Below are 25980 nucleotides of genomic sequence, written 5' to 3'. Positions count from 1 at the left end.
CTCTCCAGTTATATTATACTGCGGTCTTTAACTATACTCTCCAGTTATATTTTCAATCTCAATTTGTAGTAATACCCTGGGTTTTGAAGTAATATTCTGAGTTTTCCTTGGGCTGCCAGCAGATAATCGCTACCGGTCTCCGCTGGCGGTAGAAGCGATGCCCAGGTGCAATTCCCTCTCCTTTACCATGCTAATTTATGCAAGGAGGAGTGTTCACTGGATTCTGTCAGAATCCTGACATCGGGCTGCCATTTTGAGCAGGCGATCCGATATGGAAATCCAGCAGCAGGCACATCTCCTACCCCCCACCACGGGAACAACGGGTCACCTCCCCCCCCCCCCCCAACCCACACACAACACGCAGGCATGAGGGTGACCCAAACCCCATTGTGGTTAGTAATAAAACAGGATATTTGAGATGCATTCAAGCATGAAAGGAAAGATAGATGAACAATCCACCAAGTATTACTGTAAGAAATTGAATGGAAGACTGCATTTCAAAGGCTGCCAAGAGCTTTGAAGCCCTTTGAAGTGCACTTGGCTTTTGAGGAAACCTCTGACACTTGTAACAGCTGTTGCTTTAAACACTTTTGTCTGAGGTAGCAGATGTTAGGGAAGGATTAGTGAAAATGCAATGGTTTTTCACTCTACTGCCTGGACTGCTCTCCAGCTTTCATGCAGGGGTGACTGATGGGTGTCTCGGTTGTGTGGGGTCTGATGGAGGTGGGGTATCTGATGGGGGCTCTCTTACGGGGGATCTGATGTTGGGGTCGGATGGGGGACAGGATTTGCGTTGTAGGGGGCAGGAGGCTTTCCAATGTACTTGGGGGGGGGGGGGGGATCTCAGTTATGCACTAATCCTTTGATCCGCCATGGGTCCACTGTGCCGAGGCTACACTTGGGCAAACTTGCCCAAAGTCCTGCCTGGAGGATTTCCCACTGTGGGGGTCACTACATAATGGCAGTGGGAGGTGTAAAAACTCGGGCTTCCAGCCCATTGCTCACATGGAAATGTTTGGTTTGGCGACCGTCACCAATCCCATTTTTCAGCTTACATTCCATTCTCCACCCATTCAGGAAACCCAATATCGGCATCTGGAGAATCCACCCCCTTATCTATCCTCCCCCTCCTCAAGTACCCTGCTTCGATGCTATCTATACGGTTTAATATTTTAAATAAAATCAGACGATACTGGGGATACTCAGCTTGTCAGGCAGAATCTAGGGAGATACATAATAATAATCTTTATTGTCACAAGTAGGCTTTGAAGTTACTCGAGCTAAACTTTCAGGTTGATGGCCCCTCCAGCATTTTTTGCTTTTATTTCAATTTCCAGCATCTGCAATATTTTGCTTTTGTTTTGTTTAATTCTTTATTTGTCTCAAAAAGATCCCTTTTAACTTCTTTTTCTTCTGTCAGAACTTGGGCCGTTGTAGTTTCCTCTTTTGTAGCACCTCTTTACAGGTGGGATCAATATTTTCATAAATTTTCTTTACTGTCCCTAATTTATATTTTGTGGTGTGGTTAAAATTGAACACCATACTCCTGAAATATACTAAACTCTAGAATGCAAAATCCCATCAAATCCTCTGGAAACATTCTCTACTGTTCCAGCTATCATTCTATTTTCTCTTTAATTACTTTATTGTATTTAAAGTCATGGGTTTAACATCACCATCAACCTCGCTCAGCCAATTCAGCCCGATTTATTGTAGTTACACAATTTCTTTCAAACTAAAATGCAATACTGTATAGTACGTGCTTAAATTAAATTTACTTTGTCAAACTAAATCTTTCCCCAAATCTTCCACTGCACCTTCCATTGCTGCTGCCTTTCCTACTTTAATGCCTGCCTGCTGCAGATGCATCTTCCATGACAGTATCAGTAGGAGCGACTATTGCATAGTGCTTGTGGAGATGAAGTCCTGTCCTCACATTGAGGATATCTTCCATCCTGTCGTGTGGCACCACTACCATACTAAATGGGATAGATTTCCAACAGATCTAGCAATTGTAAACTGGGCATCCATGAGGTGCTGTGGGTTATCAACAGCAACAGAATTGCATAACTGCAATCTCATGATTCAGCATATCCCCCAATCTACTATTAACATCATGCTGTGGGAACAACCCTAGTTCCATGAAATGTGCAGGAGAGCATACCTAAAAGTGAGTGCTAGGCACTGTTGCCTCCTCGCACCAGGGACCCAGGATCGATTCTAGCCTTGGGTGTCTGTCTGTGTGGAGTTTCCATGTTCTCCCTTGGCTTTCCTCCCTCAGTTCTAAGATGCTAAATTGTCCCTTAGTGTTCAGGATGTGGTTAGGTGACAGTGTTAGGGTGGGGGAGTGTAACTGAGTAGAGTGCTCTTTTGTAGGGTCAGTGCAGGCTCAATGGGCTGAATAGCCTTCTTCTGCACTGCAGGGATTCTATGAACTTGGTTGCAACACAGGACCACTTGCATCCCAAACAGCGGAAGCAGCATGCGATAGCCAGAGTGATCCCATGACCAATGGATCAAATCCAAGCTCTGCAGTCCTGACACACTGCAAAGGCTATGAAATCATTCCAGCAATATTGAAGACTTGGGCTCCAGAACCAGGCAGACTCCTAGCCAAACTGTTCCAGTACAACTGCAACACTGGCATCCAGCTGACAATGTGGAAAGTTATTCAGTTAACAAAAGTAGGATAAATCCAACTGAACCAATTACTGCCCATTATTCTAATCTGAATCATCAGCAAAGGGATGGAAGATATCAGCAACAGTGCTATCGAGCAATACTCAACAATAATCTGCTCACTAATGCTTAGTTTGGGTACCGCAAAGGCTACCAGCCCCTGACCTCAACACAGCCTTGGTTCAAACATGGGCAAAAGAACTGAAGGCTAGGTCAGGCAAAAGTGACTGCCCTTGGCATCTATGCAGCATTTGACTATGTCTGGCATCAGGAACCTCAGTAAATCTGGTGTCAATGGGGAATGGGTATGGGGGAGGTATTAACTTTCCACTGATGCGAGTCACACCTAGCACAAAAGGAGATGATTGCAGTTGGTGGTCAATTATCTCAGTCCCAGGACATCACTTCAGGGTTTCCTCAGGCTAATGTCTGAGGCCCAAACATCTTCAGCCAGCAGCCTCATCAATGACGTTCCCTCCATCACAAGGGCAGATGTTTGGATGCTTGCTGAGGGTTGCACAATGTTCAGCACCATCTGTGATTCCTCAGATACTGAAGCAGTTATTGTCCATATGCAGAAAGACCTGGATAACATTCAAGTTTGGGCTGATAAGTAACATGACCACTTCCAACGAGAGATTCCAACCACCTCTGCTTGATATTCAATGGCATTACAATCACTGAACCCTCCACCACTATCAACATCCTGGGTGTTACTATTGACCATAAACTGGAGCAGCCATGTAAATAAAAATGTCACTAGTCCTAGCTCCCCTTTTGAGAGCTGACTGGTGGTGACTTAACCCAAGGTCAACAGACTCAGGCGAGGAGCAAGGTCGAGAATGCAGAGCCTTCATTAATAACCTTAGACGGTACAGGAACTGAATCTGCACTATTGGCGTCGCTCTACATCACGAACTGAACTAACCGACCCTCCTGGAAGACGCCTTCGATAGCACCTTTCAAACTCATGACTGCCACCATCCAGGACAAGGGCAGCAGCAGATGCATGGAAACAACACCATCTGCAAGCTCCCCTCCAAGCCACATAACATCCTGACTTGGAACTAAATTGTTGTTCCTTCAGTCACTGGGCCTAAATACTGGAACTCCCTTCCTAACAGGATTGAGGGTGTATCTATACAGACTGCCGCGATTCAAGAAGACAGCACTGCTGCCTCAGAGCGCCAAGGATCCGGGTTCGATTCCGACCCTGGGTGACTGTGTGGAGTTTGCACTTTCTCCCAGTGTCTGCATGGGTTTCCTCCAGGTGCTCCGGTTTCCTCCCTCGATCTAAAGATGAGCAGGTTAGGTGGGAGAGTGGGCCTAGGTAGGGTGCTCTTTCAGAGAGTTGGTGCAGACTCGATGGGCCGAATGGCCTCCTTCTGCACTGTAGGAATTCTATAATTTTATTCGATGGTTCTATTATTACACACCACTTGAAATTTTGAACCACCAGAAATACAACTATAAGCGACATAGGCAATAAAATACAGTTGTTGAAATAGTCAATTTTATTGTCAAATTGATTACTGATATTTCAATTTTGAACCAAATTTGAAAAATCAAAGTCTGACTGCAAAAGATTAAACATTAGGTCCTTATGACAAAGTGTCATATTAAACATGATCCTATTTTCAGATGCATATATAATGCTGATATACACAAATATACAATGATGAGATACAGTACAATGAAAGAATAAAGTTAGAGCTGAAAGTAAAGTAATCTCACACACGGGTAGTGTTAGCTAAAATTCATGTCAAATTCCAAGTAATTTTTTAACCTTCCCAAAACTAACTCTAAAATCAAACAAACTTAAATCAATAATTTTTTTAATCTATAGGTACTATGCGCTCTAATTTTAACAAAAGCACAGATATATTGCAATAGCTGCACAATTTAAAAGTCCAATGATTCACTTTCTTTGTTAATGAACACATTTTTGGCACGTTTTACATAAAACTCATATACAGATTTACACACAATGTATATACAGATAAAAATATACATGTAGCATTTCATTGATATTATTATTAAAAATGACAAATTTGGGTTGAGGGCATGGATGCAGTTAATATCAAGAGGCGCAGCAAATTTTGAAGAGAATGGAAAATTGCAAAACCGACATTTAATATAAGGAATTTGGACAGAATAATTTCAGTTAGATGTAGAACAGTGAACCCCTGATGGAGGGGGAGAGGCAGGGTAAAGGGAAATTAACAAAAGTGATGGGGGGGGTCTAGGGATCCAAGCAATCAAAACAAAATATTTTACATTAACAAAACTTAAATCATAAAGGTTGTGACGTTGAGCTTCATCACAATTTCTTAAAATATAAAATAATTGTTCCAATCATGTACAGCATTGGCGAAAATATTCCATTCAGTCTCGTGTTTACCATACAAAGATGTATCTGGCCCTAGAAAAATTCCAGCATTGAATGATAAGGAGCTGAGTGAATTTGGCTAATATTGTGAAAAGAGCAGTTTATGAGGCAAGTCAAAAACACAAAAGGAAATTAACAAGGAAAACGGAGAAGGAACGCCCTCCTCGACCAGAAGAATGCAGAATATCTGACAATTGAAGCCAAGGTCATCCAAGATATTTGTCTCCCCATACAAGGATTGTGAGGACACAGGGATGCAAAAATCAATGTTTGAAATTAACAGACATGAAAAAAGAAAGGGATTAGAATAAAGATAGCTGCCACACCTAACAAAAACAGGAAAACCAGTTTGACAAACTGAATTTCTATGCCCGTTCCTACGTTTCACGATTAGTCCCAATTTGTCTCCAGAATCACTGATGGTTCTACGTCACATGATTTTACAACCACCTATTCGTGCAAGATAAACACACGCTTTTAAAAAAGGATGCATCTTTAATAAATGCAATCATACTTTCCATGAAATATTTTAAATGTATTTGAACATTTGAGATTATTGGTTTGTGAAATGTCATAATTTTGATCAAGAATATGTATATAGTACACAGTCATATTTTAAGCTTCATATTGGGGACATTTCTTCTTTGTAATTTATGGCACAAAATCTGAATTTCTATAGCTGTTTTTACTGGTGAAAAAAAGAGTCCAGTCTTTTCTGTAATACTGTTACCCACATTCTTAGCTTGGCTATTGAACCAGACATTTGCCACCCAATGTGCTTGCTTCACAATCTGAAACTCAGAAGCTTGAATCAGCTTTAAATATTTACAGTGCCGCTATTTTGTCTTCAGACGTATATCTATAAAGATCTCGTCTTTCAACAGTAATATTATGCAAAACAAAAGGGGGACAAATACTCTTGCTTAGAATTAACTCTAGGTTAATCACTCGAGAAGATTCCTTATCTCCTTTATTGCTTCTATACTATTATACACTCTAAAGAACCATGTGGTAATCTAAAAATTACATGTTGTGGCTGGCTTTCATTCATTTCCATAACAATGAACTGATGGGTTTGTGTATCATTGCTGGATCGTGTGTACAGCCAAGTTCTTTGGATCGCTACTAGGTACACACCAATCATCAGCCTCATGACTATGTTGGTAATGTCGCCAGGCAGATTTGTTATAAACTGGTAGTCTTTCTACGGAGTCTTTTGATAGAGCCTAAAAGAGAAATTACAAATACTGAACAGTGAACATATAATTCTAACATTTAAATTCGTTAACAACAGTATACTTCAGCAAATTTTGAAATACAATATAAATCAAAAGCATCCTGGCTGAATGGGATTCTTTCGGCAAGGAAGTGTGAACGTTTTTTTTTAAAAAGCATGTCTACTTTGCTCAAATTCGAAAGCTGTCAATGCTGGATGAATGGGCAGCACAAGGCAAGCAAACAGTGTTTTTAGATTGGAGTAAAGCAAGGCTAATGCAATGAAAAATCACCTCTCTTCTAGGTAGGATATCATTCACGGTCTCAATTAGTATTTGAACAGGACAGGGATGCAGAAGAGTGCATCACAGTCCAGCTTCTCAAATTGGAAGCATCATACATCCCAAAGAACTACTTATCTGGAAAATGCTAATCTGTACTGACAAATGCAAGAGTTTAATTGTGATACTCTCTAAGATTGAATGGCCTTCCAAATACTATTTGAAAAATAGCAATTTTGAATTGGTATGAGTATTCATCTAACCATTTCCTAATCAGCTATCACTGTATTTAGATAAGGTTTGGGGAGAAAGCTTGGTGTGTATAGTTGCAGTGTATTGGCAATACGTCTCATTTTGAATAAGAGACTTTATCTTTTAACAATTCTTTGTGCGGGTGTGTGTCTGCTATGCACTATGATACGTGTAAATTGGTTTAGTCACGGAATAAACATTTTACTTGGACGAGGAGTCTTATGTCCTCTTTGCTATGTAAAGGCTGCTAACCATCTTCTCTGATGCTTCTAATTACATTTGAGTGAATTATGCATGATCATAGACAAGTTACGTTATATAAACGTATTATAGTTCACACTCTTTTGGAGGGGCGTCACAGTGGCTGTGATTTCCCAATATTGACTCTGGCAGCTAAAGTTTTGCACTTAAAGCATTTGAGAAAGTGATCCCAATTATCATCTAGATCTTATTTGTTGGGCTGCAAGGAGACAAAGCTAAACATTTGGGATCCATGACCTGCCAGTTATGAAAGGCTGTTGAAATAGGGATTTCTGTCTCAACACAGCATGAATGCTCAATACTCAGAGACTGTCGAAGACAGAAATATGCAGTTCAGTTTCTCCCTAATTCAGTAGTTCTGTACTTACTGTAACCATGTACAGATTGAGGATAATTAATTATGGTTTTGTTTGAATCTAATTCATCTTGTTGCAAAAATGTTGGAATATCACAAAAATAATATATTGCCTAAAAATAAAAACACTGCCTTTCATCTGATCAAGTAACCTGCATTTTGGAAATACTCTCAGATCCACTATAAATTCCAGATTAGTCTCTTCCTGCACTGTAAATTCTGTAATCTGTAATATCTTAGAATTATTTTCCATGTACCATTCAAATAATCTCATGCAAATTTCAGGGATTTGGAAACTGCTTGAAGGTTATTGTTCTGAACAATACTGCTTGCATAAATGAAATGAAATTAAATGAAAATCGCTTATTGTCACAAGTAGGCTTCAATGAAGTTACTGTGAAAAGCCCCTAGTCGCCACATTCCGACGCCTGTTCGGGGAGGCTGTTACGGGAATTGAACCGTGCTGCTGGCCTGCCTTGGTCTGCTTTCAAAGTCAGCGATTTGGCCCTGTGCTAAACAGCCCCATGTAGTGATCACATTTTACTGCAAATATACAATAATGAAATAATTTTCAAAAAATGGTGCTATAGAGAGTTCAAACAATACCACATTTGTGGCTTGAGATTTTAAACAATGCATTTGTTCAGCAATGAAACAGAAGTTAGTCTTTTGACCAATTAATACAGTCTACTTTTTAATTAAAATGAAACATGATCATAAACTCCAAAAATATCTTTCTTGGTGGACACTTTATGGAATGCCAAAGACAAAGAATGATGGCCTTTGTTTGAAATTATGCACTCGGACATGACTGAAAGCAGAAACACACTATGGCTAGTTGTCAAATACAAGTCCATACAAGTCATGGAAAGAAAAAAATGTTAGACCAGTTAGTATAAGGCTTATTAAGTTGCTACATGGCCTAGAATAGCCCACATCCTAATCATTTTACCTCCTAGAAAGGGGACACCATCCCACAACAGCACTGGCTGTGAACGAAGACTCAGTTTTTCATGTAGCAACATCTGCCAAGGGACTTGGAATTTTCATAAGTACTGTAGGTCTGTTCCAATTCCAGGCTTTAGTTCAATATTGAAAGTATTAGGTTTGGGAAGGAAAGAGCAAAATACCTTCCACAGGCAAAGTTGAAGGTATTGATACAGATCCAGAAATATTGAGGGCTACCCACAACCACCAGTACAGCCATGCCAACATATAAAAATCTGTTGCAGTAATAGTCCAAGTCCTTGCAGCTCAAATCCCCTCCTTTTCCTACTACAATGGTTAAGTCCTATTCTACCTGTGGAAGCTGCTCCAATTTAGCATTTAAATTTGCATCCTAGTCACTCAGGTCTCTATATAGTACTGCTCTTTCAGCCTGTCCATATATTCCTGACTCCATTCATTTGGCTCCCACCTTTTGCAGTACTTTCGCTGAATTTGTTTGCCTTACTACTCAGCTCCTTCACTTTAAAAAAAAGTCCGTAAAATATTTTTGATCATATAATTTCAGTCACCCCTTTTAATTTTACCAAGTTTCATTCCACCAAAGGCAGTAAAAACAAATGGCACTATGTGTAGAAAAGAAAGGGAGTTGTGGCTAATATTTATCCCTCGAAAAGAGACTATTTGATTATGTTTCCTATTGTTGTTTGTTGGACAATACTATGCATGCAAATGTTACTAAATTTCCTTACATTACAACAATGACTACAATTCTAAAATATTTCATTAGCAGTGATATATTTTAGATGTCTTAAGGCTGTGAAAGGCATATTATAAATTAATGTTGTTTCCTATTCTGAGTTTTACCAGGTAATCTACCACTAAACAACGCTGTCTTCCTATACGGTGATCACTTACTGTTTGCAATTTAATCTGAAGGATCAAAAACAAAGAGTAAACTGGTATATATTATTTTATACATCCCAAGCAGAGAAAATGTTCACCTTTAGGTAAATTACTGCATCGGTCCCATAGCCCTCCATAGAATAGAGCTGAAGATCTCCCTGAAAGTACTTGGCATAAAGTCGTGAAATAGGTAGCCCATAGCCAAAACCAGCCTGAAAATGTAAGAACACTGCATGAAAAGACTACATTTGCAAAACAAAATGCATCAATATTGAATCAATATGCTAAGAGTACAGTATGTATCTGGAAATGAATACATACCAGTGGTGTACCTCTAGAACTTCCCAAGTGTGGTGTGGGAGCTGTGCTATACATGTAACTGAACAGCCGGTCTATCTTACTTAGGGGAACACCCCCACCTTTGTCACTCATCTGTGAGGAAGAAGGCAGATGATGAAATTAAAATGTTATTAGCATTTCATAATGAAATCATTATCAAAATTATTTTTCCATTAGATAAGCCAGAATAAGGAACTGGAATTGTGAGTACCCGCTTCCAAGGGAAATTCAGTGTTTTTGGTTACATATAGCACGCTCTTCGTCAGAAGTTGAATTGTCAATTGGATGTTCTGTTTGCTGTTTGTAAAGTGCATAAAATAATCTTAAAAATAAAACATCAAATTTGTACCTTAATTGTGACATCTTCACCACCCAGTGCAACTTTTACTTTGATAGATGGAAGACGTGGACTGGATTCATGACTTTCTACAGTAGCTCTCATGGCATTCTTGAATAAAAAGACGTGGCACTGAATGTTTTATTTTGCTAACACTGCACAAAAGTAAATGAATTGCCAAGCAGACAGTACTAAAATCTATTAAATAAACACAAAATGAACATAACCTCATGATAATTTTGTTTTCAAACAACTGCTCAATAAATGTTACCAATTGCAAAACTTATCTGTAATAACCTGCATCTGACATGCATGAGATTCATCCAGCTGGGGATGATTTGTTTCCTCATCCCGATTGGATCAGAATTAACCAGCATTTGTTTAATAGGTTGGCCTCTGTAGTAGCCAAGAGAAAGGAGCAAGGACCCAGTAATGTGTAAACCGGGCCTTATGTATGTGCCGTTGTAAAGCTGGATCAGCGTCTCCCCGTGAACTTGCCGACTCCCCTGGTCACTATATTGGCAACGAGGATGAGATTAGAGCTATCGGGCAGCTCCTTGAAAAAATTTTTTTTCCAACTGTGTGGACTGAGGTACAGACGATTTCATTGCTGGGTTGCCTTTTCCAGATCCTGTGTTGAGACTGAAGGTGAGCACTGGGCCAAGAGTTCTGATGGCAGCTTGTGGAGCACATATGCTCCAAGGTCCGATGTATCTGGCAGTACTGGAAGTGGCATTGTTGGAAGCAACCTCCGGTGGAGGTCACGTGACATTTTTGTTCGTCTCCATCTGCAGTCCTATTGAGCTACTGCGACAGTGGGTCCACCGGGGAGTCCGCCCCCATGAACTGTCTTTCGGGTTGGGAATGCGGCATTCGTTGAGACTGTTCTACGACCGTCAAGAAAGTGGACTGTACGAGCGGACTGTACAACAGCCATATTCTATATTGGGGGGGGGGGTTTAACAACCTGCATGTCACATGCATGCGGTTCATCCAGCTGGGGATGAATGTTGCCTTGTCCTGATCGGACCGGGAATTACCAGTATTTGTATAATAATGTTGGCTTCTGTAGTAACCGAAAGGAGTAAGGAATCGGTAATGTGTAACTATGGACCCTATGTATGTGCCGCTGTAAAGCTGAATAAACGTCTCCCTGTGTACTCGCCGGACTCCCCTGGTCGTTTTATAGTACTATGTATATTTCCAAACAGGACTATTTATTAATTAATAGCAGTGGTTGATAAGTGAGGTGGATAAAACTTTAAATACAACATTGCAACTCTATTCAATTTTGTAGGTTATCTATATGCAAGTCTACGCAACAGTGTAGTATACTATGATTGTTCATCGGTTAATAAAGGCAACAGAAATTCATAACATCCTCACGGTGCAATCCTGTGCAAGGATTCAATAATGGCTCTTGCTACTTCCCATAGCGGTTGCCCACTTATCCCCACTGTTAAGTTGTACCTCTTATTGGCTAAAGCTCCCCCCCTCCGATGTTCTCTTTCTCTTACAAACAGCTTAGGTAGTGAAAGGAACTCAATTCACTTGGAAAGGTTTTACTCTATCATAGCACAAACCTTTTTGCATTTGTATTTTGACAATACATGCCAGAAGGGAATAGTGTTGCGAGAATCACGAAACTGAGGGTTAGAGAAAAGTGTATAGCTCTCAGCTGGTGTACTGAAAGTTTCACCTTTCTTAAATGTCAAATTATCATTAGTGGTTTAGAAATCAGAGGATGTATGTTCTATGATCAAAAAACAATGGAGTAAAATTGGGATAATAAACGAGAACAGTCCTCAACTGAGTATCTTGGATAAAAAGGCTTTTGCTCTCAATACAGGATCTTTATTAATTCCTCTAAGGTTTGATTCAGTCATGACAAAATAGTTAAAATATTTACTCAAGTTGCACGTTTTTTTAAAAATTGTAAATCTTTTCTACTTAAGGTCAACAATATCTAACATTGTGGAGACAGGCACAAAAATTGTGCAATAATTGATTTCACATTTCAATAAATAAAAAAAATTAACAGCTTCTTACTTTGAAAAGTTCAAACAGCATGTGATAGAGATGAGATGGCACATATACAATATGGACAGGTCCTGAACCATTCACTGCTGGAATGAGAGATATAACACATTTTGTAAGAAATTCTCATTCAAGAAGCCTTTAGCCAATACATCAAAAACTGTTTTAGACCACACCTGGGAGTACTGCAAGCAGTTTTGGGCACAACATCTTAGAAAGAATAGATGGCTATGGAGGGAGTAGAGGGCAAATTTACCAGAATGATACTTGAGACTCAACTCATTGGCTAAATTACAAGCAAAGATCCTCCTGTAATTTGAAAGGTTAAAGAACAATTTGATGGAATTTAAAAAAATATTAAGTGGAACAGATAAGGTAGAGAGTAACCATTTATTCATGGAAGTCTAAGTACTAGAGTCCCATCTAAAATTAGAGCCACATGTACAACATGCAAAATAGAACGTAACAGCGCAGTACAGGCCCTTCAGCCCTCGATGTTGCGCCGACCTGTGAAACCACTTTAAAGCCCATCTACACTATTCCCTTATCGTCCATATGTCTATCCAATGACCATTTGAATGCCCTTAGTGTTGGCGAGTCCACTACTGTTGCAGGCAGGGCATTCCACACCCTTACTACTCTCTGAGTAAAGAACCTACCTCTGACATCTGTCCTATATCTATCTCCCGTCAATTTAAAGCTATGTCCCCTCGTGCTAGACATCATCAGCCGAGGAAAAAGGCTCTCACTGTCCACCCTATCCAATCCTCTGATCATCTTGTATGCCTCAATTAAGTCCCCTCTTAACCTTCTTCTCTCTAACAAAAACAGGTTCAAGTCCCTCAGCCTTTCCTCATAAGATATTCCCTCCATACCAGGCAACATTCTGGTAAATCTCCTCTGGACCCTTTCCAATGCTTCCACATCCTTCCTATAATGCGGCGACCAGAATTGCATGCAATACTCCAAATGCGGCCGCACCAGAGTTTTGTACAGCTGCAACAGGACCTCATGGCTCCGAAACTCAATCCCACTACCAATAAAAGCTAACACACCGTACACCTTCTTAACAACCCTCTCAACCTGGGTGGCAACTTTCAGGGATCTATGTACATGGACACCGAGATCTCTCTGCTCATCCACACTGCCAAGAATCTTACCATTAGCCCAGTACTGTCTTCCTGTTATTCTTTCCAAAATCAATCACCTCACATTTTTCTGCATTAAACTCCATTTGCCACCTCTCAGCCCAGCGCTGCAGCTAATCTATGTCCCTCTGTAACTTGTAACATCCTTCCGCACTGTCCACAACTCCGACTTTAGTGCCATCTGCAAATTTACTCACCAATCCTTCTACGCCCTCCTCCAGGTCATTTATAAAAATGACAAACAGCAGTGGCCCCAAAACAGATCCTTGTGGTACACCACTAGTAACTGGACTCCAGTCTGAACATTTCCCATCAACCACCACCCTTTGTCTTCTTTCAGTGAGCCAATTTCTGATCCAAGCTGCTAAATCACCCTGAATCCCATGCCTCCGTATTTTCTGCAGTAGCCTACCGTGGGGAACCTTATCAAACGCTTTACTGAAATTCATTTACACCACATCAACTGCTTTACCCTCATCCACCTGTTCAGTCACCTTCTCAAAGAACTCAATAAGGTTTGTGAGGCACGACCTACCCTTCACAAAACCGTGTTGACTATCTCTAATCAAATTACTCCTTTCCAGATGATTATACATCCCATCTCTTATAAACCTTTCCAAGACCTTGCGCATAACAGAAGTAAGGCTCACTGGTCTATCGTTACCGGGGTTGTCTCTACTCCCCTTCTTGAACAAGGGGACAACATTTGCTATCCTCCAGTCTTCTGGCACTATTCCTGTAGACAAAGATGACTTAAAGATCAAAGCCAAAGGCTCAGCAATCTCCTCCCTAGCTTCCCAGAGAATCCTAGGATAAATCCTATCCGGCACAGGGGACTTACCTATTTTCACATTTTCCAGAATTGCTAACACCTCCTCCTTATGAACCTCAAGCCCTTCTAGTCTAGTAGCCTGAATCTCAGTATTCTCCTCGACAACATTGTCTTTTTCCTGTGTAAATACTGATGAAAAATATTCATTTAGCACCTCTCCTATCTCCTCGGACTCCAAGCACAACTTCCCACTACTGTCCTTGACTGGCCCTACTCTTACCCTAGTCATTCGTTTATTCCTGACATATCTATAGAAAGCTTTAGGGTTATCCTTGATCCTACCTGCCAAAGACTTCTCATGTCCCCTCCTGGCTCATCTCAGCTCTCTCTTTAGGTCCTTCCTAGCTAACTTGCAACTCTCGAGCGCCCTAACTGAACCTTCATGTCTCATCTTTACATAAGCCTCCTTCTTCCTCTTGACAAGTGTTTTGACTGCTTTGGTAAACCACGGTTCCCTTGCTCGACCACTTCCTCCCTGCCTGACAGGTACATACTTATCAAGGACACGCAGTAGCTGTTCCTTGAACAAGCGCCACATTTCCATTGTGCCCATCCCCTGCAGTTTTCCTCTCCATCCGATGCATCCTAAGTCATGCCTCATCACATCATAATTGCCTTTCCCCCAGATATAACTCTTGCCCTGCGGTATATACCTATCCCTTTCCATCACTAAAGTAAACGTAATCGAATTGTGATCGCTATCACCAAAGTGCTCATCTACCTCCAAATCTAACACCTGTCCTGGTTCATTACCCAGTACCAAATATGGCCTCGCCTCTCGTTGGCCTATCTACATACTGTGTCAGGACACCCTCCTGCACACATTGGACAAAAATGGACCGATTTAAAGTACTCGAACTATCGCGTTTCCAGTTAATATTTGGAAAGTTAAGGTCCCCCATAACAACTACCCTGTTGCTTTCGCTCCTATCCAGAATCATCTTCGCAATCCTTTCCTCTACATCTCTGGAACTTTTCGGAGGCCTATAGAAAACCCCTAACAGGGTGACCTCTCTTTTCCTGTTTCTAAACTCAGCCCATACTAACTCAGTAGACGAGTCCTCATCAAACGTCCTTTCTGCCACCGTAATACTGTCCTTGACTAACAATGACACCCCTCCCCTCTTTTACCACCTTCCCTGAGCTTACTGAACTATCTAAACCCGGCACCTGCAACAACCATTCCTGTCCCTGCTCTATCCAAGTCTTCGAAATGGCCACAACATCGAAGTCCCAGGTACCAACCCATGCCGCAAGTTCACCCACCTTATTCCAGATTGCTCCTGGCATTGAAGACACACTTTAAACCACCTTCCTGCCTGCCAGCACACTCCTGCAACTTTGAAACCTTACTCATGACCTTACTACTCTCAACCCCCTGTATACTGGAGCTACAATTCAGGTTCCCAGGCCCCTGCTGAACTAGTTTAAACCCTCCCAAAGAGCATGAGCAAATTCCCTCCCCCAGGATATTGGTACCCCTCTGGTCCAGGTGTAGACCATCCCGTTTTTAGAGGTCCCACCGACCCCAGAATGAGCCCCAATTATCCAGAAATCTGAAACCCTCCCTCCTGCACCATCCCTATAGCCACGTGTTCAACTCCTCTCTCTCCCTATTCCTCGTCTCGCCATCACGTAGCACGGGTAACAACCCAGAGATAATGACTTTGTTTGTCCTAGATCTAAGTTTCCACCCTAGCTCCCTGAATTCTTGCCTTACATCGCTATCCCTTTTCCTACCTATGTCGTTGGTACCCATGTGGACCACGACTTGGGGCTGCTCCCCCTCCCCCTTAAGGATTCCGAAAACACGATCCGAGACATCACGTACCCTGGCACCTGGGAGGCAACACACCAACCACGAGTCTCTCTCGTTCCCACAGAATCTCCGATCTATCCCCCTAACTATGGAGTCTCCAATGACTAATGCTCTACTCCTCTCACCCCTTCCCTTCTGAGCAACAGGGACAGACTCTGTGCCAGAGACCTGTGCCCCATGGTTTACCCCTGGTAAGTCGTCCCCCCACTGATATTGAGCCCACTGCTGATGAGGACCTTTAATGAGGCTAGAGAGAAGGGTATCCTCCCCCCGACAATGTCGCAGGCCTCAATCTCACTCATTCTTAAACGGGAGAAGGACCCTGTACACTGTGGGTCTTACAGGCCAAACTCGTTCCTAAATATGGACGCCAAGCTATTGGCTAAGATCTTGGCCACAAGGATCGAGGATTGTGTCCCGGGGGTGATAGGGGAAGACCAGACTGGATTTATTAAGGGCAGGCAACTTATGCCAATGTGCGGAGGCTTTTAAATATTGTTATGATGCCCTCGGAAGGAGAGGAAGCAGAGGTTGTGGCAGCGATGGATGCAGAGAAAGCTTTCGATCGGGTGGAGTGGTAGTACCTGTGGGAGGTGCTAGGTAGGTTTGGGTTTGGTGAGGATTTTATTCGGTGGGTGCGATTGCTGTACCAGGCGCCTGTGGCAAGCGTGCGTACAAACCGGGGGATGAGGCAAGGGTGTCCCCCTCGCCCAGTTATTATTTGCTCTAGCCATTGAGCCGCTGGCCATGGCGTTGAGAGCTTCAAAGAACTAGTCCGGGTTTGGGGGGGGGGAAGAGCACCGGGTCTCGCTCTGCGCGGATGATCTCCTCCTGTATATTTCGGACCCACTGGAGGGAATGGGGGAGGTCATGCGGATCTTGAGGGAATTTGGCAGTTTTTCGGGATATAAACTGAACGTGGGGAAGAGCGAGTTGTTCACCCACCTTAAAGGGCAGGAGAAGAGACTGAGTGAGCTGCCCGGAGGAGGGTAGAGAAGAGCTTTCGCTACAGGTGGCTCGGAAGTGGGATTCGTTGCATAAGCTTAATTTGACTCGGCTGGTGGAACAAATGGAAGGGGACTTTAAAAGATGGGACATGCTCCCCGCTGTCACTGGCGGGGAGGGTACAGACCGTGAAAATGACGGTCCTCCCCAGATTTTTATTTGTATTCCAGTGCCTTCCCATCTTCATCCCTCAGGCCTTTTTCAAGCGGGTGAATAAGATCATCTTGGGATTTGTGTGGGCGAATAAGACCCTCCAGAGAGTGCTGCTGGAACGCAGTCGGGGGGAGGGTGGGCTGGTGGTGCCAAACTTTTGCAACTACTACTGGGCGGCCAACATAGCCATGATTAGGAAGTGGGTAATGGGGGAGGGGTCGGCATGGGAGCGGTTAGAGGCGGCGTCATGTAAAGGCATCAGTTTGGGAGCGCTGAAGATCTAGGGGCAGTGGAGGAGACACAAGAGGGTGGAAGGTGCGTCGGTCTGGACCCCGATATATAATAATCACAGGTTTCTACCGGGCATGATGGATGGCGGGTTCCAGAGCTGGCAGAGGGCAGGTATCAAAAGGATGGGTGACCTGTTTATAGATGGGAGCTTTCTCAGCCTGCAGGCGCTGGAGGACAAATTTAAACTGCCGCCAGGGAACGGCTTTAGATATCTGCAAGTGCGGGCCTTCCTGAGGAAACAGGTGGTGGCCTTCCCGCTTCTGCCGCCACGGGGGATACAGGATTGAGTATTTCCGGTACCTGGGTGGGGAAGGGGAAGGTGTCAGACATCTACCAGGAACTGCTGGAAGCAGAGGAAACCCCGGTGGAGGAACTTAAGGGCAAATGGGAGGAGTTAGGAGAGTTAGAGCCGAGTCTGTGGGCGGAAGCCCCAAGTAGGGTCAATTCCTCCTCACCATGTGCTAGGCTCAGTTTAATCCAGTTTAAGGTGGCCCACCGGGCACACATGACGGTGACGAGGATGAGTAAGTTTTTTGGGGTAGAAGACAGATATGCGAGGTGTGCGGGAAGCCCAGCAAACCATGTCCATATGTTTTGGGCATGCCCGAAGCTTGGAGGGTTCTGGCAGGGGTTTACCAAGGCAATGTCCACGGTGCTAGGTACGCGGGTGGTGCCGAGTCCAGAGGTGCCGATCTTTGGAGTGTCAGAAGACCCGAGAGTTCAGGGAGTGAAAGAGGCCAACGTTCTGGCCTTTGCCTCCCTGGTAGTCCGGAGACGGATCCTTTTAATGTGGAGGGACGCGAAACCCCCGAGTGTAGAGACTTGGGTTAATGACATGGCTGGGTTTCTCAGCCCCGAGAAAATAAAGTTTGCCTTAAGAGGATTAATGCTAGGGTTCTCTCGGAGGTGGCAGTCGTTCGTCGACTTTCTTGGAGAAATTTAAAATGTCGGCAGTAGTAGCTTTCCGGGGGGTGGTCTGTGTGTGAAGATAGAGCCGATTGGGGAAATGTCTATTTTTTCACCATGTTAATGTTTATTGTTATAAAATTTTACAAATAATTCATTAAAAATATTTAAAATAAAACTAAATGGCCAGATGAAAATGGGGAGACGAACTGGGGACAGAAGTGGGCTGGGACTCTGGAGCAAAGCAAGGAGCAGGGCCAACTTCACCTCCTCTTGCGCAAGGCTCAGCCTCATGCAGTTAAAAGTGGTTCACAGAGCGCACCTAACCAGAACCCAAATGAACAGGTTCTTCCCGGAGATAGAAGATACATGTGAATAGTGCCAGAGTGGCCTGGCCAACCACAGCCACATGCTTTGGGTCTGTCACAAAATGGACAGTCATCTCATGTTTTGGGCCTGTCCCAAACTTGTAGGGTTCTGGACAGTCTTCTCCGAGACAATGTCCAAGGTTGTTGGGGGGTGGGGGGGGGGGGGGGGGGGGGGGGTGGAGCCGTGTCCAAGAGTGGCAATCTTCAGGGTATCCGAACAGCCAGAGCTACACATGGGGAAGAGGTCCAATGCCCTGGCTTTCGCTTCCCTAATTGCAAGCCGGAGAATTTGCTTGGCTGGCGATCAGCAGCACCACCCCAGCTGCTGACCGGCTGGCAGACCTGGCGGAATTTCTCCATTTGGAGAAGATCAAATACACCATCCAAAGGTCGGAGGAAGGCTTCCTCAAAACATGGGGACAATTCGTCAGCCTGCTCCAAAACCTATTCGAAGCCAACAGCGATTAGGGGAAATGAAAGAGATGGGAGAAGACAGACAGGAACACACAACTCTGGGGGGAGAGGGTGAGTAAGAGAGGAGGGAACCCAGGAGAACTACAGGGAGCAGAAGTGCCCCCCCCCGAACCAAACCCACAAGGCAGGCAGCAGAAAATAAAAAAGGGAAGAGGGAAGGGGGGTGGAATGGAGAGAATAGGAGTCAGGGGACAGTATACCCTGAATGAAAAGGGGGGGATAGTAAGGAGGGGCCGAGGGAGGACACACCAAGATAGACAATATCAATATGTATATAAGAACCACGCGTGCTGTAAATATTAAACTTAAAGTGACTTAAATTGAAAATACCAATAAAAATATTTTTTTTTAAAGAAAATATTCCCTACATTTAGATGCTTGTCCCTGCATCAAACTTCAGGTTATAAATTGACACATATTTGAGTCATGAATTTGAATGTTTTAAGAAATATCTCAATCGAGTACAGGAACAAGTAGCATCTGCTTGTTAATTTCAAATCTAATAATTTGTTGTAATATCTGTTTATTATGCGCCTGCATGTCACTGTAATGAAAAGGTGCTCGACAAAGCAAGGGTTAATGTGGTACTGGAATAGCACCACCCACAGTGTGATGTATAGTCACATGGAATGAAACTCAGAGAGAACACTCTGGAAGCAGTTTACATGGCACCATGCATGACAATATCTAGAATCTGTAAATAGTTAGGGATTAACAATAAATGGTTCATATTTAAACAAAAAAGTGTAAATGGGAGCTCTGCAAGGATATGCACATAGTAAATTGTCAGGCCTCAGCATAGGCTAAGTATTAACTGCCCAACATAAGCAGCAATTTCAGATGGATTGAGTGCTTCTTTTTAAAGGAACAGTTATATTGAAAAGAGAAACAGCACTGAACAGAGATGCTAAAGAATCTTTTGATCGGATTAATAAATACAACATTGGCAACAGTTTATAAACTAACTCTTGCAGCCTTACCATTGTACTGGTCCACTTCTAGTGCAGGGGAGTCCATATAATATTGATCACAAAGTAGTTTGGCAGTTTCATATGCATCTGTGAACAATGAGCTGATAGTGACCATCTATAAAGCAACAGCATACTATTTCCATACAAAAATTATATTTTTATACAACTGCTTTACACGAAGCTTCTACATCAAATTACTCAGTGTGTGTGCTTTATATTTTGTGGAACATGAAATTTCACCAGAGATTACTAACATGGTAGAGTCCTGATTTTGACCATTGAGCTTGGTGAAGCTAAGACAAGAAGCATCAAGCAAAAAAAAAAAGATGCATGCCGATACTTATAAGCACAATTTGTGAACAATGACAGACATTTTGTACAGTAAGCAGAACATCACCACCTGATAACAGCAGTAGCCAACCTGAGTACATTATCATGCTTATACAATAGAAATGGCTAAGCTAAAGTCATTAGTTTAGTATCAGCAACCAAATTTAGGGTTCTGGGGACAACACAAATAAATAATGGGAATATCAAATCTTAGCCAGAGATTATCTGAACATTCCACTAAAATACAGAGATAGTGGGATGCATTGGTAGCAACCTTCCAAGAATCCTTCAATTTTGGAAAAGTCCAAGAGGATTGGAAAAGTCCCAAATAACACGCTTATTCAAAATGGGAGACTAAAAAAGCAGGTAACTGTAGGTCAGTTAGCTTAATATCTGTCATTGAGAAAATTTTAGAGTCCATTATAAAGGATGTAATTGCAGAACATTTAGAAATACATAATATCAAGCATAGTCAGCATGGCTTCAGGAAGGGGAAATCACACCTGACAAAACTATTAGAATTCTTTGAGGTGGCAACAAACAGGATAGATAAAGGGGAGCTAGTAGATGTAATATACTTGGATGTAGACAAAACATTCAGCAAGATACCGCACAAAAGGCTACTTAATAAGATAGGAGCTAGTGGTGTTGGGGATATTAGCATGGATAGAGGATTGTCTAACGGATAGAAGACACACTGGGATAAAAGAGGCATTTTTAGGATGGCAACCTGTAACTAGAAAGTTCACAGGGATCTGTTCTGGGGCCACAATTATTTACAATATATATTAATGACTTGGACAAGAAAAGTGAATGTACTATTGCTAAGTTTGCAGATGACACAAAAACAGGTGAGGATAAGAGTCTAGAGGGATATAGACAGGTTAAGCGAGTGGGCAAAAAACAGATAGATGGAATGAAGTGCTGCAGTTTGGTAGGAATAAAAGGAGCAGGATATTACATAAATGGAGAAAGATTGCAGAAAGTTGAAGCTCAGAGGGATTTGAGGTCCTCATGCATAAATCACAAAAGGCCAGTGTGCAAGTTCAGCAGGTAATAAGGAAGGCAAATAGAATGTTGGCTTTATTTCAAAGGCAATGGAGTACAAAAATAAGGAGATCTTGCTAAAACTATCCAAGGCACTAGTTAGACCACACCTGGAATACAGTGAACAGTTCTGGCCCCCTTATCTAAACAAAGATATACTGGCTTTGGAGGCAGTCTGGAGATGTTTCACTAGTTTGATCCCAGGTACGGAGAGATTTTCTGATGGAGAAGTTGAGTAGGTTGAGCCGATACTCATTGGAGTTTAGCAGAATGAGGGGCGACCATATTGCGGCATACAGGATTCTCAGGGAGCTTGACAGAATAAGTGCTGAGGATAGATGCTGAGAGGGTGTTTCCCCTTGAGAGAGAGTCTAAGACCCGAGGGCATATCTCAGAATAAGAGGTTTCCCATTTAAGATAGAGATTAGGAGGAATTTCTTCTTTCACAGGGGGACGAATCTGTGGAATTCTTTACCACCGAGGCTGGGTCGTTAAGTATGCTCAAAGCGAAGATTAACAGATTTTTTAATCAGTATGGGAATCAAGCGTGAGAAACAAGTAGAAACTAGAGCAGGAGAAGGCCATTCAGCCCTTCGAGCCTGCTCCGCCATTTAATATGATCATGGTTGATCCTCGATCTCAATTCCATATTCCCGCTTCTCCCCATATCTCTTGATGCCATTAAAATCTAAAAACATTATCTCTTCCCTGAATACATTCAGTAACTTGGCCTCCATAGCCTTCTGTGGTAGAGAATTACACAGGTTCACTAGCCTTTGAATGAAGACATTCTTCTTTATCTCACTCTGCCCCTTATCCCGAGACTATGTCCCTTAGTTCTAGATTCCCCAACCAGGGAAAACATCCTCTCTGTATCCAGTTTGTCCAGTCCTGTTAGAAATTTGTACAATCAGATCTCCACTTATCTTTCTAAATTCCAGTGAATAAGAGTCCAGTTGAACCAATCTCTCCTCACAGGACAGTCCTGCCAACCCTGGTATCAGCCTAGTGACACTCCACTGCACTCTCTTCATGGCAAGTATATCCTTTCTTAGGTAGGGAGACCAAAACTTCACGCAATACTCCAGGTGTGGTCTCACCAAGGCCCTGTATAACTGCAGTAAGACATCACTACTTCTAAATGAAAATCCTCTTACAATGAAAGCCAACATACCATTTACCTTCCTAATTGCCTGCTGCACCTGCCTCTCGACTTTCATTGATTGGTGTACAAGGACACTCAGATCACTTTGTGCATCCACAATTCCCTGTATATCACTACTTAAATAATAGTCTTCCTTTCTGCTTTCACACCAAAGTGTACAACTTCACATTTAGCCTTATTCTGCAATGAGTTTGCCCACTCAACTTGTCTAAATTCTGTCCAGTTTTGTGTCATCAACAAACTTGGAAATGTTACATTAGTTTCCCTCATCCAGGTCATTTATATACATCATGGAAAGCGGGGGTCACAAGCACTGATCCCTGCTGTCCCACTAGTCACTGCCTGCCACTCAGAAAAATACTCATTTATTCCCACTGTCTTTCTTGTCTGTCAACCAATCCTCGATCCATGCCAATACATTACCCCCTATCCCATGTGCTTTAATTCTTCCCACTAACCTCCATGAGGGACCTTAAAAGCCTTCTGAAAGTCTAAATACACAATATTCACTGATTCCCCATCTATTCCACTAGCTATATCCGCAAAAAGAATTTGTGATGTGCTTTTGATAAACTCATGCTGGCTTTGTCCAATCCAGTTAATGCTTTCCAAATGTTCTGCCATCATGTCTTTTATAACAGACTCTAGTATCTTCCCCACTACTGATGTCAGGCTAACTGGTCTGCAATTTCCTCTTTTTTCTATACCTCTCTTTTTCAATATGAGTTAACATTTGCTATCATCCAATCTGTAGGAACTGCTCCAGCATTGAGAGAATTTTGGAAGATGACCACCAATGCATATGATATTTCCTTCAATACGGTGATGTAGATTATCAGGCCCTGGTGATTGGTCAGCCTTTAACCCCATTAATTTTCCCAGCGCCATTTTCTTACTAATACTGATTTCCTTGAAATCCACCCTCTCACTAGGCCCTTGGTTTGTGCCCTCTTTTGGTTATGGGAATAAGGTGGGAAAATGGGAGTTGAGGATTATCACATCAGATCAGTATGATCTCATGCGATGGCAGAGCAGAAGAATCGATAGGAGCAGAAGTAGGCATTTTGGCCCATGCCTTAAATTTATGAAAATATAAAAACACAGCTAAAATGGAGATTCTGTTGGTAGATTTTCACTGACCGTGACCATCTGTGATTCTTTTTTTTTTAATAAATATAATTTTTAAAACATTTTTTTTTCTCCAAATTAAACTGCAATGTAGCGTGGCCAATCCACCTACCCTGCACGTTTTTGGGGTGTGGGGAGACCCACACAGAAACGGGGAGAATGTGAAAACTCTGCACAGATAGTGAGCCGGGGCTGGGATCGAACCCGGGTCCTCGGCGCCGTGAGACAGCAGTGCTAATCACTGCACCACCATGTTGCGCCCCCCCACCCCCCATTTGTGATTCTTAAATCAATACATAATGAATGACTTACCCCTGATAACATCTACAACTTCACAGTCTGGATCAATACTGCCTATATGCTTTGGATGAGCTGGATTTGTTGTGCCACCGAAGATGAGTGCTTAGGAAATAAAAGTGTTAAATGTTGGCATATACATTTTTTGATATATAAACAAATCTATCAAGAACTTGTTCATAACAACCCTGTCATTTAGAGAAATAAATTCATAAATATTCAACATACTCCACTGTTCACAAATTATGGAAAGAGATTCATTACATTTTTGCACTCTTAAGGTACTGATGAAGTTACTTCTATAATGGATCTCTCTTGAAATACAACATGGGAAGGTAACATGTGGCGCAGTGGTTAGCACTGGGACTGCGGCGCTGAGGACCCGGGTTCGAATCCCGACCCTGGGTCACTATCCGTGTGGAGTTTGCACATTTTCCCCATGTCTGCATGGGTTTCACCCCCACAACCCAAAGATGTGCAGGTTAGGTGGATTGGCCATACTAAATTGCCCCTTAATTGGAAAAGAAAAATAATTGGCTCCTCTAAATTAAAAAAAAGAAATACAACATGGGGTGGTTCTCAAATTTTGCACTTACTATGCTGATTGATAAGCATCCTGATGGAAATACGGCTCATGTAAAATCGATCCAGAAAGTACTGCACATTTTGACTGGTGATGCTGTCTTCTAAAAATGATTCCCTGTACTCGATCACACCCTGAGCCATTGTTGGAACAACATCATTATGCCTGTTCCGAATTGTGATTAAGGCATCTGTAAAACTAAGAACGCATAGAAAATAAAAGTCAAAGCCTTTCAGGTATACTACAAATAAAAGCCTCACTCATTAAGTCAGATTAGATCCATCCAAGATCTAGCCATTTTACAGAAACCAGATTTTAAAAAACAATGCGAGTTGTTGGCTCAAAGTATCAGGCTTCCAGTTTCAAATTTAAAAGACCAATATTAACGTATCTAAAAAGTTGCCCAAACAATTTTCTGATATTTTGTTTCTTTCAAACCAGTTAGCCAGCATCCTGAAAAATCTCTTAAGTATTAAAAGGGGACAAATATGATATAGTAAATTATCCTTACAAGGATGATTTTTCCTTGTAATTAATAGTTCAGTTTACACCAAAAATGTCAACGTTTTGGGGTCATTACAGAGAGATGCAAGTTTTACATATTTCAAAATGTGATCTCCAAACCCAAATTTTAAAGACGGAACTGTTGTTAACAGGGCTTTAATTTCACAATCAAAATGACTGGACATTCAAAATAAATGTGCAAGTTGAATATTCAGTCAAGTAATCAGTCAGCAAATGTTGCCCAAAAATACCAGTCTTGAAATATTATATAAAATAAAAAATATACATACCCTGATAAAACACTGTGATCATCAGGGTTCCGATGATAAAACTCAAGAATATCCAAGAGACTTTGGATGTACCTAGATGATTAAAAAGATAGCATGCATTAGTTCTGTTTATCATAGAATTTATTGTATTATGCACAAATGAAGAATTTTATGAATGGTTAGTATTTTGTGTAAATCAAAGTAGTCAACAAATTTAAGGCTTACAAACATAGGCATTTATGGGAGACAACACAAGAATTTACAGGATAGGATAGAAACAGTAGGCCATTTGCCCCTCGGAGCCTGCTCTATAATTCAATAACATGGCTGATCCTCTATCTCAACACCACACTCTTCCTCTCCTCCCCCCCCCCCCGCCCCCCCCCCCCCCCCCCCAATATTCCTTGACACTTTGAGACTAGAAATCTATTCATTTCTTAAATATATTTGATGACTAGGCCTCCACAGAGATTGCCACAGGATCACCAACCTCTGAATGAAGATGTTTCTCCTCATCTCAAGTCTTAAATGCCCTATCCCGTATCCAGAGACTGTGACCTCTTGTTCTAGACCTCCCAGCCAGAGGAAACAACATCTTTGCATCTGGTCTGTCCTGCCGGGTCAGAATTTTATACATTTCACTTAGATCCCCTTTCATGCTTCTGAACTCCAGTGAATACAGGCTCAGTTCGCC

At 42.2% G+C, this 25980-nt stretch overlaps 1 protein-coding gene across 2 annotated transcripts in view; it reads right to left on the bottom strand.

Moving 5' to 3' along the window:
• Positions 1-4175: 4175 nt before the first annotated feature.
• LOC140398451 (pyruvate dehydrogenase (acetyl-transferring) kinase isozyme 2, mitochondrial-like) overlaps positions 4176-25980 on the bottom strand; it is a 31206-nt gene continuing 9401 nt past the window's right edge. The window contains exons 3-11 of one of the 2 annotated variants that reach the window (XM_072487144.1): positions 25308-25379; positions 24527-24711; positions 23946-24035; positions 19973-20050; positions 12009-12085; positions 9972-10070; positions 9605-9715; positions 9382-9495; positions 4176-6294 (exon numbers count right to left, since the gene is read on the bottom strand). In XM_072487144.1, the coding sequence (XP_072343245.1) occupies positions 6151-6294; positions 9382-9495; positions 9605-9715; positions 9972-10070; positions 12009-12085; positions 19973-20050; positions 23946-24035; positions 24527-24711; positions 25308-25379 (970 nt within the window). In that variant the 3' untranslated portion in view covers positions 4176-6150. The remainder of the gene's footprint in view (positions 6295-9381; positions 9496-9604; positions 9716-9971; positions 10071-12008; positions 12086-19972; positions 20051-23945; positions 24036-24526; positions 24712-25307; positions 25380-25980) is intronic. The other variant, XM_072487145.1, reaches the window with a different exon arrangement.

Source organism: Scyliorhinus torazame, chromosome 21 (assembly GCF_047496885.1).
Source record: "Scyliorhinus torazame isolate Kashiwa2021f chromosome 21, sScyTor2.1, whole genome shotgun sequence".
In the NCBI taxonomy this organism is placed as follows: domain Eukaryota; kingdom Metazoa; phylum Chordata; class Chondrichthyes; order Carcharhiniformes; family Scyliorhinidae; genus Scyliorhinus; species Scyliorhinus torazame.
The sequence above is the reverse complement of the archived record's forward strand: the minus strand, read 5'-3'. Positions and strand labels throughout refer to the sequence as shown.